Below are 16,887 nucleotides of genomic sequence, written 5' to 3' on the forward strand. Positions count from 1 at the left end.
CCCACCGCAGGGCTGGGTGGTGGTACGGCTCAGGGAGTCACGCGCCTGGATCTCGGCGGCAGGACAGCGAGTGAGTGTGGTCGCTCCTGGTTCTGCCAGCCCTCCTGAGAGCCCGAACCCGGGCTTGAGAGCCTCGCCACCCCGGGTGACGTCCCTGCCGTGGGCTTGGGGGCTCTGGGTGTGATCCCGCGGGTCCGGGTCCCGCAGCGACCACCTACCCAGCGCAGTCAGGGGCGGGGCTGGGACCCACAGCGGGACCCTGGCTGCCGAGTCCAGGTGTCCCGCGGGCCTCGATTCGGGGAGCAGGTGGGCGGGGGTCTGAGAGGTTGGCGGAGGGGCATGTCCGAGTTTTCGTTGGTCCCAGGTGGACGAGTGATGGGGGAAGGTTTAGGGCCAGAGTCCAGGGCGTCGCCGAGACCCTGAGATTTGAAGATAGGTTGGGGGCACGCCCATTAACCAAGTCTATGGGATGAGGACTGTGATCTCATTTGATGTTGCCATGAAACGGGACTGTTTGCCTTCCCTTCTCCCAGGTTTTGTCTTCGCTCTGTTTGGAGGAGAGGGTGTGTGTCATCCTCTTCTCCCAGTTTGGCGTTCAGGAGGGTCCTCTGATGCGCTAATAGGGTAGCACCGTGTTCTCCAGAGAGGGTGGAAGACCGCGCTTCTCTCCAGTTGAGAGTACTGTCAGTTGCGTCCTTGTCACCTGGAAAGAATGGATTGGCTTGTGGACTGAAGTCCAATGTGTGGTCACCAGCAGTCTCTTCAAATGGGGACACAGGGCAAGGAGGAGCTTGCTGGAAGTAGGTTCTGGCTCTCTAGCCTTTGGCCACAGCCAGTTTAGTGCCAGATTATCACCGTGGTCATCAAGTAATTGAGTAATAGTGGCAGGTGACACTGTGTTTGCCCTTCTAGTGTCCTATGTCAGGGAGCTCTGTGAATGGAAATCCAGGGAAACGGTGGAAATAGAGCCACAGTGAGAGTGGGTCTGAGCTGGCAGTCATCCCCTGCAGAACTTTTCACCCTGGGCTTGTTGGGATCCCAGCTGCTAACTTAATGAGGCTCCCCAGTGGGAGACTAGTTATAGAAGCTGTATGTCCACTGCTGGCTAAGATCCGTTACAGTGCCTTGTTTATTTACAGAGTGCCCTTACTTAGTGGCCTCTTTGATTCTCTACGGTGCTAAGAGAAGACCATAGGAAGTAGGATTGAAATAGGGCCAGGGCGCACCACGGGTAGTGGTGAAGTCACTGTCCAGGTCTGGGACTCAGCCATTGTGGGAGGGGGACGTGGACAGACTACCACATCAGGGAATTGGAATACTGTCTTTGGGTATGATGATGAAGAGAGTGTCAGCCAGGGGATTTCGTCTTCCTCTGTGGGTTTTGGAAAGCTTATTGGAAACAGACTCGTGAGACATACTCAAACCAGTTTGTTTTCTTCAGCAAACACCTGGTAGAGGTTGGAATTGAACAGTGAGTGAAGAATGACCTCACGCTGCCCAGAATTCTGATTCCATGTGTAATGCGAATCCTGAGAGGCCTCTGTTTCCCAGCTTTTGGGTGGTATTCAGAGAGGTCTAGTAACATTTGGTGTCACCTGGGTGGTGAGAGCAGGCTCCAGTGACTGCAAAGCTAAGTGCTCTGTGCTCTGTAGGGCATCCCCCTCTCTTTCAGGGCTGCCTGGGCCTCTGGTGCACATGATCCATGGAGTCAGAGTCAGAGCTCTCGTCTGACAAGTGCTTTTGTTTTCTTTCTTTCTTTCTTTCTTTCTTTTTTTTTTTTTTGAAGACAGAATCTCATTCTATCGCCCAGGCTGGAGTGCAGTGGTGTGATCTCGGCTCACTGCCACCTCCGCTTCCAGGTTCAAACGATTCTCCTGCCTCAGCCTCCTGAGTAGCTGGCACTACAGGCACATGCCACCAGGCCTGGCTAATTTTTGTATTTTGTATTTTTTGAAATGGAGTTTTACTCTTGTTGCCCAGGCTGGAGTGCAGTGGTGCGATCGCAGCTCGCGGCAACCTCCGTCTCCCGGGTTCAGGCAATTCTCCTGCCTCAGACTCCCCAGTAGCTGGGATTACAGGCATGCGCCACCACCATGCCTGGCTAATTTTTTTTTTTTTTTTTTTTTTTTGAGATGGAGTCTTGCTCTGTGGCCCAGGCTGGAGTGCAGTGGCGCGATCAGCTCACTACAAGCTGTGCCTCCCGGGTTCACACCATTCTCTTGCCTCGGCCTCCCCAATAGCTGGGGCTACAGGTGCCCGCCACCACGCCCAGCTAATTTTTTGTATTTTTTAGTAGAGACGGGGTTTCACTGTGTTAGCCAGGATGGTCTCGATCTCCTGACCTCGTGATCTGCCCACCTCGGCCTCCCAAAGTGCTGGGATTACAGGCATGAGCCACCACACCCGGCCTAATTTTTGTATTTTTAGTAGAGATGGGTTTTCAATATGTTGGCCAAGCTGGTCTCGAACTCCTGACCTCGTGGTCCGCCTGCCTCGGCCTCCCAAAGTGCTGGGATTACAAGCATGAGCCACCGCACCCAGCAGTTTTTCTGTTTTTAGTAGAGACAGGGTTTCACCATGTTAGCCTGGCTGGTCACGAACTCCTGACCTCAGGTCATCTGCCCTCCTTGGCCTCCCAAAGTGCTGGGATTACAGGCTTAAGCCACTGCACCCAGCAAGTGCTTTTCATTAAAAGGAAAAACGAATAAGAGTAGCCCATGTTTTGGCCAGACATGGTGGCTCACGCCTGTAATCCCAGCACTTTGGGAGGCCGAGGAGGCAGGAGAATCACCTGAGGTCAGGAGTTCAAGACCAGCCTGGCCAACATGGCGAAACCCCATCTCTACTAAAAATACAAAAATTGGCTGGGCCTGGTGGCGCACAGCCGTAATTCCAGCTACTTGGGAAGCTGAGGCAGGAGAATCGCTTGAACCTGGGAGGCGGAGGTGGCAGTGATCCGAGATTGCTGCACTGCACTCCAGCCTGGGCAACAGAATGAGACCCTGCCACAAAAAAAAAAAAAAAAAAAAAAAAGTGTAGCCCATGTTGGCACTGGGTGCTGGGAAGTGGCTTGTCAATGTTGCCTTTGGTTTCCCTCTCCTGCTTGAGAAGGAAACTGCCAGGCCTACGGCCTGAAAAGTAAGTTGGTGTGATGTAGATGCTGCCAGAGCACCTCCTTATAACCAAGAGTAAGAAAGATGGGGACTTAGCTGGGTGTAGTGGCTCACGCCTGTAATCCTAGCACTTAGGGAGGCTGAGGTGGGTCGATCACCTGAGGTCGGGAGTTCGAAACCAGCCTGGCCAACATGGTGAAACTCTCTCTCTACTAAAATACAAAAATTAGCCAGGCGTGTTGGCAGGCACCTGTAATCCCAGCTACTCAGGAGGCTGAGGCAGGAGAATTGCTTAAACCCGGGAGGCAGAGGTTGCAGTGAGCTGAGATCACGCCATTGCACTCCAGCCTGGGCGACAAGAGTGAAACTTGTTCTCAAAAAAAAAAAAAAAAAAGTAAAGATGGGAACTTGCATCCTTGACCTCCCAGGCTCAAGTGACCTCCCAACTTAGTCCCCCAAGTAGCTTGGACTAGAGGCATGCCCGGCTAATTTTTTTTTTTTTTTTTTTTTGAGACGGAGTCTTGCTGTGTCGCCCAGGCTGGAGTGCAGTGGCGTGATCTTGGCTCACTGCAAGTTCCACGTCTCAGGTTCACGCCATTCTCCTGCCTCAGCCTCCTGAGTAGCTGGGACTACAGGCGCCTGTCACCATGCCTGGTTAATATTTTTTTGTATTTTTAGTAGAGACGGGGTTTCACTGTGTTAGCCAGAATGGTCTCGATCTCCTGACCACGTGATCCACCCACCTCGGCCTCCCAAAGTGCCGGGGTTACAGGCGTGAGCCACCGCGCTGGGCCTGGCTAATTTTTTAAAAACATTTTTTGTAGAGATGGGGGTCTCACTATGTTACCCAGGCTGGTCTCAAACTCATAGGCTGAAGCAGTCCTCCTGCCTTGGCCTCCCGAAGTGTTGGGATTACAAGCATGAGCCACTGAGCTGGCCTCAAGACCCTATCTCTAAAAAAATAAATACAGAGATCCTTGATCAAATACTGGTTTAGAGTGCTTCAGAGGTGCAAGAGTTCAGCTAAAATGTCAGCTCCTGCTCAGAAGGTGAGAGGCCTGCTAAGTCATTCAGAACCCTGGGGAGGGTCTACATCCTCATCGGACACGTCCTTATTTGAGACTGGCTGTAAGCTGCTCCCATTATTTTTCATGCTACAAAGGCCTCTAATCTTAGAAATAGCTCTAATTTTTTTTTCTCTTACCTAGAAAACACCAGGTCTTCAAGGATGTCTGCCACCACCATGCTTGACCCATTTGGCAGCAGCCTCGTGTGTGGTGGTCTGGTGTGGACGGTGTAAGCGTGATTCTGCTGAGTGTCAGGTTAGTGTGGGTGCTCTGCAGGTGGGCTGAGACTTGGCCCAGGCTTGCTGTCCTGTGCGTGTCTTGCTAGAAGGAACCTTGTTTCTCTTCCCCTGATGCCTCTCAGAGAAAGGCGTGGCCTTCCTTTTCGCAGTTTAATGCCTTTACCTTTCCTTTGGGTCCTGCTACCCCTTACTCCATCAGTGGTCGCCCCATCTCCTGTTGAGCAGTAGATTTTTAAGCCACTCACCATAGTGAACCCTGTGGGACCTTTATTGAAACTGTCTGTTTGGTTCCTGTGCCACTAGACTCTAGCTCCGGCCTTCCCCACAGCTGTGGCTCCTGAACCTCTGCCGCCCCTAGATTCCACCCCTTTCTTGGCAACAGCTGTCATCTTTCCAAGGGCGACTTCTCAGTCCTCTCATTTATCTAACACGTGAATGTGGTGCCTCCTGTGTGTCAGGAAGGCACTTTGGAGGCGCAGTTCTGCGATGAGGAGCGCTACGACTCAAAGCAGGGCAGGGGAGGGTGTCGGGGTGGAGGGGAGCTCTTCTGGTGGGCTGGCAAGGGGTCCTCTGAGCAGGGGACCTGCAAGTGGAGGCCGAGTGGTGAGGAGTGAGCCAGGTGAAGGTGTGTGGAGCATTCCTGACCTTTGTCCCCAGCCTTGCCCTCTCCTGTCCCAAAGCCTGCATCTTTGCTGAGTCCTTAGGGCCTTCCAGCTAGAAGTTCTGCTGTCTATTAAATGCATATGTCTCCTCTCCCGCTGCCTGTCTGCCTCCCTCTCGGAGTGCACCTACAGAGCACCAGCCCTCCATTCCCTGCCAGCCACACCCAGGGTCTCCCTCTCTGACTCCCACACCTGCCTCACTGCCAGCCCAGCTAAGGTTCTCTTCAAATGTCTGTTTTCTGTCTGTCTCTGCCATTCCCAGTGTGACCGCTCGTGCTCAGCCGTATCTCAGGCAGGAGGACAGGTGCCGGAGCAGCTCGTGCAGCTAAGCAGCCAACTGCAGAAACGTCAGGTGGGTGGTGCATTCGCAGGCATGCTGGAGAAGCAGTTCCAGGCATGGGCCGCCAGCAGAGAGGCTGGCTGCAGCACCCCCCACCACCGTGCACATTCTGCTTTGCTTCTCCCTAGAGTTAGCGGCTTTGGCAGGCCATGCCTTGTTTGTGTTCACAGCCTGCCTGTCAGGAGCAAACACAGAACGTCTGACTTTTGGATCCGTAACAGGGGTGGGGGCTCCCCAGAAGAGAAGAGGCTTTGGGTCCTGGCCAGTGTCCACTACTCAGTCAAACATTCGGAAACTTACATGATTCTTCATCGTCCCAAGCAAGTCTGACTTGGGCCCTTTATTGAAACTCTGTTTCCTTTCCTGCTGCCTGTCTGCCTCCCTCTCGGAGTGCACCTGCTGAGCACCAGCCCTCCATTCCCTGCCAGCCACACCCAGAAAGCAATGGGGCTTTCTGGGAAGGCAGAAATATTCTGTGACCTGGGCTATTCAGAGGGGTGGCATGAGTTGTGTGTGCCTAGCAAACACTCAGGACATGGCCGGTGAGACAGAAGAGCTGAGCTTTTGTCCTAGCTAATATATTAATTAATTCATTCATTATTTATTTTGAGACGGAGTCTCTCTGTCGCCCAGGCTGGAGTGCAGTTGCGCAGTCTTGGCTCACAGCAACCTTCGCCTCCTGGGTTCAGGCAATTCTCCTGCCTCAGCCTCTTGAGTAGCTGGGACTACAGGTGTGCGCCACCATGCCTGGCTAATTTTTTTGTACTTGTAGTAGAAATGGGGTTTTGCCATGTTGGCCAGGCTAGTCTTGAACTCCTGACCTCAAGTGATCTGCCTGCCTCGGCCTCCCAAAGTGCTGGGATTACAGGCACGAACAACTGCACTCAGCCTATTTATTTAATTTTTTTGAGACGAAGTCTCACTCACTCTGTCGCCCAGGGTGGAGTGTAGTAGTATGATCTCAGCTCACTGCAACCTCCACCTCCCAGGTTCGAGCAATTTTCCTGCCTAGGCCTCCCGAGTAGTTGGGACTACAAGCGTGCGCCACCACTCCAGGCTACTTTTTTTTTTTGAGACGGAGTCTCGCCCTGTCATAAAAGCTGGAGTGCAGTGACCTAGTCTTGGCTCACTGCAACCTCCGCCTCCCAGGTTCAAGCGATTCTCCTCCCTCAGCCTCCCAAGTAGCTGGGTTTATAGGTGCCCGCCAACACGCCCAGCTAAGGTTTTTGTTTTATTTTGTTTTGTTTTTGTTGTTTTTGGTTTTTTTTTGAGACCGAGTCTCACTTTGTTGCCCAGGCTCGAGTGCAGTGGTGTGATCTCGGCTCACTGCAACCTTGTCTCCCGGGTTCAAGTGATTCTCGTACCTCAGCCTCCTGAGTAGCTGGGACTACCAACGCACACCACCATGCCTGGCTAATCTTTGTATTCTTAGTAGAGACAGGGTTTCACTGCGTCAGCCAGGCTGGTCTCAAACTCCTGACCTCAAGTGATCCACCTGCCTCAGCCTCCTAAAGTGTTGGGATTACAGGCATGAGCCACTGTGCCGGCCTCGCCTAGCTAATTTAAATTTTAAATTTAAGTTGTCACACATGGCTGCGGCCACCGTATGGACGATGTGGGTCTGGCTGCATGTGGCAGGCTGTGTCACGTGTCAGGCCGTTGGCTGTGGCTGTCCCCACTGTGCACCTTTGCTTTTGCGGTCTCATTTCCAGAACTTCTCTGCCTGTCAGAACCCCATGACACACCCCCATTTTAAAGCCTCCTCTGGCTTTCCTGCATCCGTTAGGAAGGCATACTGCCTCATGCTGCCGCGGCCAGCCCTCTGCAGTGAGTGCGTGGTGTCCCTGAGACTTTGTGCCTGCAGCTGTCCCTGGCTTTCACATGGTACCGCCGGCATCCCAGCTGTACTGTGGCCAAGCTTGGGGCTTTCCTTGACTCCGTGTCCCCACCAGGTGTCCCATTGCTGGCTCTGCCACAGAAACTCTCCAAAGGGCTCTCTCTACCCACTCCTGTGAGCTTTTTCTCCACCAGAAACTGTGTTAAGGTCACCTTTGACCTCATCATTGTTCTGCAGGTTACCAGTCCCCCTTTTAAAAAGATTGTGGTGAAATAATACATGACATCAAATGCGCCGTTTGAACCACTGTTCGGCGTGTGGTGCCGTGGCATGAAGTATGTTCACAGTGCTGTGCGGCTATCGCCACCTTCCATCTCCAGAACTGAGCCCCGCTCTTCCTCCCAGCCCCCGGCAGCCGCCATTCTGCTCTCTGGCTCTGTGGCTTTGAGGACTCTAGGTACCTCCTATCTAAGTGGAATCCTACAGTGTTGATCCGTTTGTGACCAGTGTAGATCATTTGGCGTAATGTCCTCCAGGTTCAGCCGTGCTGTAGCTTGTGGCAGGGTTTCCTTCCTTTTTAAGGCCATGTGACATTCCAGTCCCGCCTTGCTAAAGCGGTTCACCTGGTCACTGGGGTGACCCTGGAGCTCCCCTCTGGCCTCACTGCCTGTGCTTGGTCACCTTGGCTAGCTGTCCTCCCTTCTCCACCTCTGAGCCTGCAAGGGCTGCACTCCACAGAGGTCCCATGCGCCAGCACCGACCGCGCGCTTGGCTCTGCTGCTGTGTCCCGTCCCCGTGAAGGCTCAGCAGGCACTCACTGGGTCTCCTCCCCTGCTCACTCCTCTGCACTCGGCACTCCACCCACACTGTGCCTCTTCACCCTGCCTGGCCTGGGCCACTGTCCCTTCCTGCTCAGATCAGTCAGCAGGGTGCCTCAGCTTGTTCCCCACCTCCAGCCTGGCCCCCTGCCATCTTTTCTGCACATGGGCATGAGTGAACCTATTCAAGTGAAATTCACATTTTCTCATGTCTCATCAGAACCCCCAAAGCCTCCGCAGTCTCTGATAACACATCCAGGGTCTTTTGGTGGCCTGGAGGAGCTATAAGATCTGCTTCCTACAGCCTCCACCCTGTCTGCTGCTGCTCTTCAGACACCAGACCCTACACACCCCTCGGACAGAACAGCACCCACCCTGCCCTTCAACTCGTGCTTGGCCCCGTAAGCCAGTCCTTCCAGGCTCCTGCCTCCTCTGGTCATTCCCTGCACGGGCCTCTCGCAGGAAGCAGTTTTCCTGTGTCCGCCCCCAACCCCCTGCAGGAGGTAAGCTGCATGAGAGCAGTATCATGTCGCCTAGCACCTCGCCCCACATGGAGCAGGTGCCAAGCAGATATGTATTGGGTGGAGGACCCTCTCCCTCTGGCCTTTTATCTGTTTGTTCTCACGGGGTTTGCCATGTTTGGCTGCAGTTCATGTCACTCGAGGACATTCCTGCGCCCTTGGCTTTGTGGCTGTGGCTCTGTCACAGCTCCAGCTGTGCTATCATTGGTCCACATTGTCCCCTCCCCTGTTTGCTGTGACTCCCGTGGGAAGATCCTATCTCTGTTCCTCTCCTCTCTCCTGCACCCAGCGCAGCACTGGGGCAAAGCAATGCTGGCAGGGAGCTGGGGAACTGGCGGGTGGCCTCTCCTGGGCAGGAAGTCCATGGCACCCGGGTGCTCCCTGTGCTCCTGAGGGGCTGGGGAGGTTTCATGGAGTGAATAGGCATTGGCAAGCTGACATGTCCCCTGTCCTGCGCAGGCCTCTTGCAGTCCTCAAGGCACCATGAATGCCATCGTGGCCCTCTGCCACTTCTGCGAGCTCCACGGCCCCCGCACTCTCTTCTGCACAGAGGTGCTGCACGCCCCACTTCCTCAAGGGGCTGGGAATGAGGACAGTCCTGGCCAGGGTGAGCAGGCGGAAGAAGAGGAAGGCGGCATTCAGATGAGCAGTCGGATGCGTGCACACAGCCCCGCAGAGGGGGCCAGCGTCGAGTCCAGCAGCCCGGGGCCCAAAAAGTCGGACATGTGCGAGGCAAGTGTCTTTGGGGTCTTGGTTTTGTGATCCCTGCAGTAGGTGTGGGATGGGTGGGAGGACCTGAAAGCAGTGGATGGGGCCTCCCGGGGTGACACAGACTGCTTCCCAGGGGCCCTTCAGTTCTCTCCGCTCATCCTGACTGTAGTTTTTTTTTTTTTTTTTTTTTTTGAGACAGAGTTTTGCTCTTATTGCCCAGGCTGGAGTGCCATGGTGTGATCATGGCTCACTGCAACCTCCACCTCCCAGGTTCAAGCAATTCTCCTGCCTCAGCCTCCCGAGTAATGAATTACACGTGCCTGCCACCACGCCTGGCTAATTTTATATTTTTAGTAGAGATGTGGTTTCACCATGTTGGGCAGGCTGGTCTTGAACTCATGACCTCAGGTGATCCACCTGCCTCGGCCTCCCAAGGTGCTGAGATTACAGGCATGAGCCACCACGCCCAGCCTATGTTAACTTCTTTAACCCACTCTGCCTCCCTGCCGTGGCCTTCATGTTTGTATTGACACACTCCAGCCTGTCCTGGAGGCGGGTCCCCAAAGTTCCCTGCTCCCAGTGGAGTTTCCTGCTCCCAGGACCCCCAGTGTTCTCAGTGGGTCACTCCATCAGCTCTCAAACTCTCGGGAATTAGTGTGAGTTTTCCCCAGTGGGCCACTTGTTTGTGTGGAGGACCTGGGTCAGGGCCCAAAATCAGGGCTGGGTGTTGGACCTGCCACTGCAGTGCAAACAGGAACCCAAGCTTGTTCTTTTGGTTCTGCTGCAGAAGCAGAGGACGTGTAAGAGCTGCATCCATTGCTGGAAATGCCTGTGAGGAATGGGGGATGGGGAGCACCTCAGACCTGGGAAAGAGGGCACCGCCAGGCTGCTGGGGCATCGTTGAGCTGGTTTTGGGGTTGCCCATGGAGGAATCCTGCGACACTGTGGGGAGAGGCTTGCTGACGCGCTGCTGCACAGTCTTGGGATAGGAGCAGCTCCAGGGTGCACAGCCTCAGCATCGGGGTGGCTGTGGCTGCAGCAGGGCAGCGGGGCAGCGGGGCAGCAGTGGTGAGCTGCCACACCAATATCCTGGAGCTTGGTGCTCGCCCTGTTTTTTATTGGGCCTCTCGCCTGTGGCTGAGGCCCCTTCAGGTGTCAGTTCAGAACCAATGACGGAAGCTGGGGGCAGTGGGTAATGTTACCACCACAGAGCCCCTCACCCTCTGGCCAGCTACTTCTCACGTCAGCCTCAGTTTTGTCTTCTGTAGAATGGGGCTTCTCACTGACGTTATCTCAGAGAGTGGCACTTGGGATTGAATGAGATGGAGCATGCAGGGCCCTTTTCATGTTGCCTGCTTCGTAAGCGCTCAGCAAATATCGGTTAGGAACAACCCCTGGCAATCGCTGTGATGTCTGTGTTCTGTTTTCCTCTTTAGGAAACATTTAAATCTTCAGATAAGTATAAATCTGGAAGCCAATTATTTTTATACAAAAATAGCTTGAGTTTTCCGAGCTCAGATTTGCATAAACCTAAGACAGTTTGTTGCCCTGCTTCCCAACTAACAGATTTACTTTTCCTTTTCATGGACAGGGCTGCCGGTCACTTGCTGCAGGGCACCCGGGGTATATCAGCCATGATAAAGAGACCTCCATTAAATACGTCAGCCACCAGCACCCCAGCCACCCCCAGCTCTTCAGCATTGTCCGCCAGGCCTGTGTCCGGAGCCTGAGCTGTGAGGTGAGCCTCGTGGCCACAGAGCCTGTCTCTGTGGGAGCCCACATGCTCCCAGGTGCTCTGGGTGGGCTCGGAGCCAGCATTGCACAGGGAGGCAGGCACTGGTCCTCTCTCAGGGCGGACCCGCAGATCAGCACAGCACAGGGTACAGGATGCCTCCCTTGTCCAAATTGCGGAAGGAGTCATGCTGGACTTGCTGAGCATTTTCTGATTGAGTGCTAGCTTTTGCACTTTAAGCACCAAACTTTTATTATTTGTCGTTTCTTTATTATTATTGTTTTCTTTTTTCCTTCTTTTGTGGCAGGGTCTCGCTCTGTCGTCCAGACTGGAGTGCAGTGGCGCCGTCATGGTTCACTGCAACCTCAAACTCCTGGGCTCAAGCGATCCTCCCGCCTTAGCCTCCCAGGTGGCTGGGACCACTGGTGTGTGCCACCATGCTCAACTGGGGTTTGTTTATTGTTGTTGTTAAGACAGAGTCTCACTCTTGCCCAGGCTGGAGTGCAGTGGTGCAATCTCAGCTCACTGCAACCTCCATCCTGGGTTTAAGCTATTCTTCTGTCTCAGCTACCCTGAGTAGCTGGGACAACAGGCATGTGCCACCATGCCCGGCTAATTTTTTGTATTTTTAGTAGAGACGAGATTTCACCACGTTGGCCAAGCTGGTCTCGAACTCCTGACCTTGTGATTTGCCCGCCTCGGCCTCCCAAAGTGCTGGGATTACAGGTGGGAGCCACTGTGCCCCGCCTTTTAAAAATTTTTTTGTAGAGATGAGGTCTCACTATGTTGCCCAGGTTGGTCTCGAACTCAAGCAGTCCTCTGGCTCATCCTCCCAAAGCACTAGGATTACAGGTGTGAGCCGCCACGCCCAGCCCTGTGTATCCATTCTTGATGGATGTATTCCTAAGATAGGAAGCATTTCTAGGTTAGGTGGTTCATTGCATCAACATCACCTTTTTTTATTATCTCAGTCCTCATTCCAAGTCTCAGTGATGATCCCATGCTGCTCTCAGCCTGCTGAGGTGTGGATGATTTCTTCCTAAACTACATCGCTGCTGCTGTTGCTCTTGACTCTGAACTCAGGTCTTTGTTACAAAGAATTCATCGTTCAGTTACTAAACTTCCTTGTCATCGGTGTCCACCCGGTTCGACACATCGAGCTCCCTTACTGTTCTTATTCAGTGTGGCTGTGTGCCTGCCCTCAACCGTCCTCTCCTTTTAATTTCCTACCGCTGGTCTGCTAGCAGGCAGCTCGGCATGTCTGTTAGAATTGTGTGTTAAGGAAGAGTAAGTATGTCATGAGGAGGGACCGAAGTCCTCTTATAAGAATAAAGTATGTGGGGCCGGGCGTGGTGGCCCACTCCTGTAATCCCAGCACTTTGGGAGGCTGAGGCTGGCAGATCACCTGAGGTCAGGAGTTTAAGACCAGCCTGGCCAACACGGTGAAACCCCCTCTCTAAAAAAAATACAAAAAAATTAGCCAGGCGTGGTGGCACACTCTTATAATCCCAGCTACTCAGGAGGCTGAGGCAGGAGAATTGCTTGAACCCAGGAGACGGAGGTTGCAGTGGGCCAAGATCACACCACTGCATTCCACCCTGGGCGACAAGAGCGAGACTCCATCTCAAAAAAATAAAAAATAAATAAAAGAATAAAATGTGCGGATTTCAGTGCAGGGAGAGTGCAGTGGCTGCTCTGACCTGCTGGTTCTTCTGCGTGCTTCAGGTGAGTAAGCTGGTACATTTGAGTCTGGGAGAGGTGTGACATATGCATGGGAGTTATTTATGGCTCAAGGTGGAAAAAAAGCAGTGAACCTTGTTACCAGCCCTTGCAGTCCACGATGACAAGTGTTGTTGGAAACTTGATCACAGGAGCAGAAGAGTACAGTCTTCGGCTCTCATGGCCCCCCCCACCGTGCCACTCTCCCCTGTTACTAACACTGGCTGATTTGTGCCAGCTGACTCTTGAAAAGTCTGAAGAAGAGGCTTTGATTTGGTGTCACTAAGTGAGGAAAGGGCTGTCTGAGTCGCTGGTGTCCCTCCAGGTCTGCCCTGGCCGTGAAGGCCCCATCTTCTTCGGAGATGAGCAGCACGGCTTTGTGTTCAGCCACACCTTCTTCATCAAGGACAGCCTGGCCAGGGGCTTCCAGCGCTGGTACAGCATCATCACCATCATGATGGACCGGATCTACCTCATCAACTCCTGGCCCTTCCTGCTGGGGAAGGTCCGGGGAATCATCGATGAGCTCCAGGGCAAGGCGCTCAAGGTGAATTCAGAGATGAGGTGCCGGGGTGGCAGGGGTTCCTGCACCGCAGGAGTCGCTCTGTGCTGAGATTGAAGCCTGGAGCCCACGTGGCGTCTTCCCCTCTGCTTGTAGCCACTGCACTGTGTGAATTGTAGTCTCTTGGCTTCAGGGCTGGAGGTCGTGGTGAGGAGCCTCCCAGGCCATCCCGCCTGCTTTGCTGGTCTCTCTCGTCCCCGTTGTCCTGGTTCTCGATCAGCTCTGGTTTCTTTGCTGCAGTCAGACCCCTGGTGTCTTTGTTTCCTCTGGCCTTCATCTCAGGGACTTCTGTTAATCCCATTTAGTTGCACCACCGAATATAGACCTCCAGCTGTGGAGATGCAGCTCAGGCCAGGCCAGGTCGTGCTCTGGTAACAAACAGCCTCCGGATCTCAGCACCTTCAAGCCATAGGGCCCGTTTCTTGCTCATGCTGTGTGCATTGCAGGAGAGCGGGGCTCTGCTTGCTGTGGTCGTCCTGGCAGGCAGAGTGGCAGCCATATGAAAATGTTTCCCCTAGGCCGGGCGCGGTGGCTCACGCCTGTAATCCCAGCACTTTGGGAGGCCGAGGCGGGCAGATCACCTGAGGTCGGGAGTTGGAGACCAGCTTGACCAACATGGAGAAACCCCGTCTCTTCTAAAAATACAAAATTAGCTGGGCATGGTGGTGCATGCCTGTAATCCCAGCTACTTGGGAGGCTGAGGCAGGAGAAACGCTTGAACCCAGGAGGCAGAGGTTGTAGTGAGCTGAGATCGCACCATTGCACTCCAGCCTGGGCGACAGACTGAGACTCCATCTCAAAAAAAAAAAAAAGAAAAAGAAAAGAAAAAGTGTTGCTCCTTCTGCCCTCCAAAAGCACGGATGGTGCTGAGGGCCTTGTTTGTCTCAGCTTGTTGGCGAGAGCCAGTCACGTGTGCCTTAGCCAAGTAGTGCACCCAGAAGGGGAGGTGGAGACAGGTGGGGAGCAGCGCAGATGGCCACTCATGAGAATCCCCCTGGGTGCCTTGGGTCGTTCATTAGGCACCCAATGAGCTCATTAGGAGAAGCTCAACCAATTCCTGTTCTCGGATAGCTCCTGATGTAGCCGGGGCAGAGCTATGCTGTTGGGAATGATTGGGCTGGTGGCACTTTGTGTGCTCTGCATTGAGAGAGTACAGTGGGACTGATCCTCTAGGAGTCAGGTCCTGGAGTTGGCTGTGAACGAGTGGGGGTCCGGGCTGCTGGCAGCTTTGGCTTAAAGAGGCCATCCCTTCCCTTTGCATTTCAGGTGTTTGAGGCAGAGCAGTTTGGATGCCCACAGCGTGCTCAGAGGATGAACACAGCCTTCACGCCATTCCTACACCAGAGGAACGGCAACGCCGCCCGCTCGCTGACATCGTTGACAAGTGATGACAACTTGTGGGCGTGCCTGCACACCTCCTTTGCCTGGTAATGGGCGTCTCTGCTTTTGCTGTTAGGATATAGCAGTCACGATACATTGGTTGGCTTGTCCACAGATTTGGGAGAACAGTCTTTAGCCTTGTTTTCTTGCTGCCTCTGTGAGGAGCACTGACCTATGGGCACTTGTCAGTGAGCACAGATCTGGGCTGGGAGTCCTTGTTCTCTAGGCCTCTTCCCCTGAGTGTGCGGAAAACATATTGACGTGGAACTCACTTCTTCCTGGGTTCAAGTGTTTCTCCTGCCTCAGCCTCCCAAGTAGCTGGGATTACAGGCGCCTGTCACCACACCCAGCTAATTTTTTTATTTTTGGTAGAGACGGGGTTTCACCATGTTGGCCAGGCTGGTCTCAAACTCCTGACCTCACGTGATCCACCTGCCTCAGTCTCCCAGAGTGCTGGGATTACAGGCGTGAGCCACCGCACCCAGCCTTTTTTTTTTTTTTTTTTTAAAGCAAATCTGAGTCGTATCATTCCAGCCATAAATATAATCACAATACCGTGATCATGTCCAACAAAACCGACAGACTCCTGAGTGTTCTCCAGGCTACAAGCCCTTGTGCAGTTTACCTTTTGTCTCACAAGTGACTGCATTGGCACTGGAGCAGCACCCCAAGTCTCTCTGGTTTAGAACAGCTTCCCCTTGCATCCCCTCCCCTCCAAGTTCCTCCCATCCGTCTTTTGAAGGACTTTGGTCGTTGACTTGTGGAACTGCCTGCATGCAGGATCTGGCTGGTTGTGCCCTGCTGGTGTTCTTTTATACCCATTTTTTCTTTAAACTGGTAGGATTGGGGGCTGGGTGAGTGTCAGGTTTGCTTTTTCCTTTGGTGAGAAGACTCATAGCTGGTGCTGTGTTCTCCAGGCTCCTGAAGGCGTGTGGCAGCCGGCTGACTGAGAAGCTCCTGGAAGGTGCTCCGACCGAGGACACCTTGGTCCAGATGGAGAAGCTCGCTGGTGAGGCAGGGGTGCTGTTGCCGGGGCCTTGGCCCAGATGGCCGTGGGGCGGTACCAGCTCTCTGCTCTCCTGGCAGGAAGAGCTGAGGGAGGGAAACGCGGCTCTGAATCAGCCCAGGACGAGCCTTCGGGAAGCTTACCCTCTGATCTCGGTGTGATTGTTGTGATTTCCTGTCTCGTTTGCCTTGACCGCCATGTGAAAGAATCTGTTCCCCAACTAGGTGGGGAAAATTCACAGGTGGGCTGTCCGTAGAGAGAACTGGCTGATTAAAGGTTTCTCGTCCCGATTTTGTGATAGCCAAGTGCTTGGCCTGGTCGACAGTCTTTGCTCCTTTACAAATAAAGTGTTCTGTTTCAGTTCGTCCCAAGTTTTCCATCAAGGGCAGTGGTTCCCTGACCTCCCAGGTGCCTGGGCTTCCCCAGGTTCGTGATCTGGGGCTTGGGGCCCTGTGTCTGGGGATCCTGGCACTGTGTGCACCAGCCCGGAAGCACTGGGCCAGTCTTGGCCAAGCTTTCTATCAGGGATGATTTGATCTTGGTGCTACAGGTCTGTGGTTACAACCATTGTTCACACCACATGTCATTAATAATGCTTCCCATGCTTCTGCTTGCAAATGACCAGCCTTCCAAACAGCCAGAGCTGTTTTGAGGTGTTTCTGCAGGCAGGTGCAGGCGTGCCCTCAACTAAGCTTTGCCAGTGGAGTCTTAGCAAGAGCAGAACCTGGTCAGGAAAGACAAAGCCTGGGAATCCACCCCCATGCCCTGCGGGTTGGCTGGCCCTGGAGCCATTTATTATAGTGCCAACCATGTTTCTAGGCAGGTGCAGATGGCAAGGGCAGTGTCTTGGTGAGCTTTTTAGCACAAAGAGCCAGGTCTGTGGAAGCCTTTGTGAGAGCTGGAAATGCAGGTGTGCTGGGCATGTGCAGTGTGGGGTTTCGGGCTCAGGGCTTGCCCTTTGGCATCGGACAGACCTGGTTTCACATCCTGGTTTTGCTTCTCACGTGCACCCTTCCCTTTGGGTCTCGTGATGTGAAATGGAGATGTTGTCATTTGTGAGGGCTCCATGAAGGTTCATTGTAATGACAAATACTCATTTCTTCATCTGTGAAATGGAGATAATAGTGCTGACCTCAGAACAGCTGAGAGGACCAAATGAAATGATGTTGGATGCAGCCAT

At 53.6% G+C, this 16,887-nt stretch overlaps 1 protein-coding gene across 14 annotated transcripts in view; it reads left to right on the plus strand.

Annotated features, from left to right (window-relative positions):
- FLCN (folliculin) overlaps positions 1 to 16,887 on the plus strand; it is a 30,092-nt gene continuing 13,205 nt past the window's right edge. For 2 of the 14 annotated variants that reach the window (XM_054535501.2, XM_024235572.3), the window contains exons 1-9: positions 315 to 800; positions 4,322 to 4,435; positions 5,344 to 5,433; positions 8,297 to 8,579; positions 9,057 to 9,329; positions 10,900 to 11,046; positions 13,085 to 13,306; positions 14,588 to 14,748; positions 15,619 to 15,710. In XM_054535501.2, the coding sequence (XP_054391476.1) occupies positions 9,081 to 9,329; positions 10,900 to 11,046; positions 13,085 to 13,306; positions 14,588 to 14,748; positions 15,619 to 15,710 (871 nt within the window). In that variant the 5' untranslated portion in view covers positions 315 to 800; positions 4,322 to 4,435; positions 5,344 to 5,433; positions 8,297 to 8,579; positions 9,057 to 9,080. The other 12 variants (XM_024235569.3, XM_024235571.3, XM_024235573.3 and 9 more) reach the window with 12 other exon arrangements.

This window comes from Pongo abelii, chromosome 19, assembly GCF_028885655.2.
Source record: "Pongo abelii isolate AG06213 chromosome 19, NHGRI_mPonAbe1-v2.0_pri, whole genome shotgun sequence".
NCBI lineage: Eukaryota > Metazoa > Chordata > Mammalia > Primates > Hominidae > Pongo > Pongo abelii.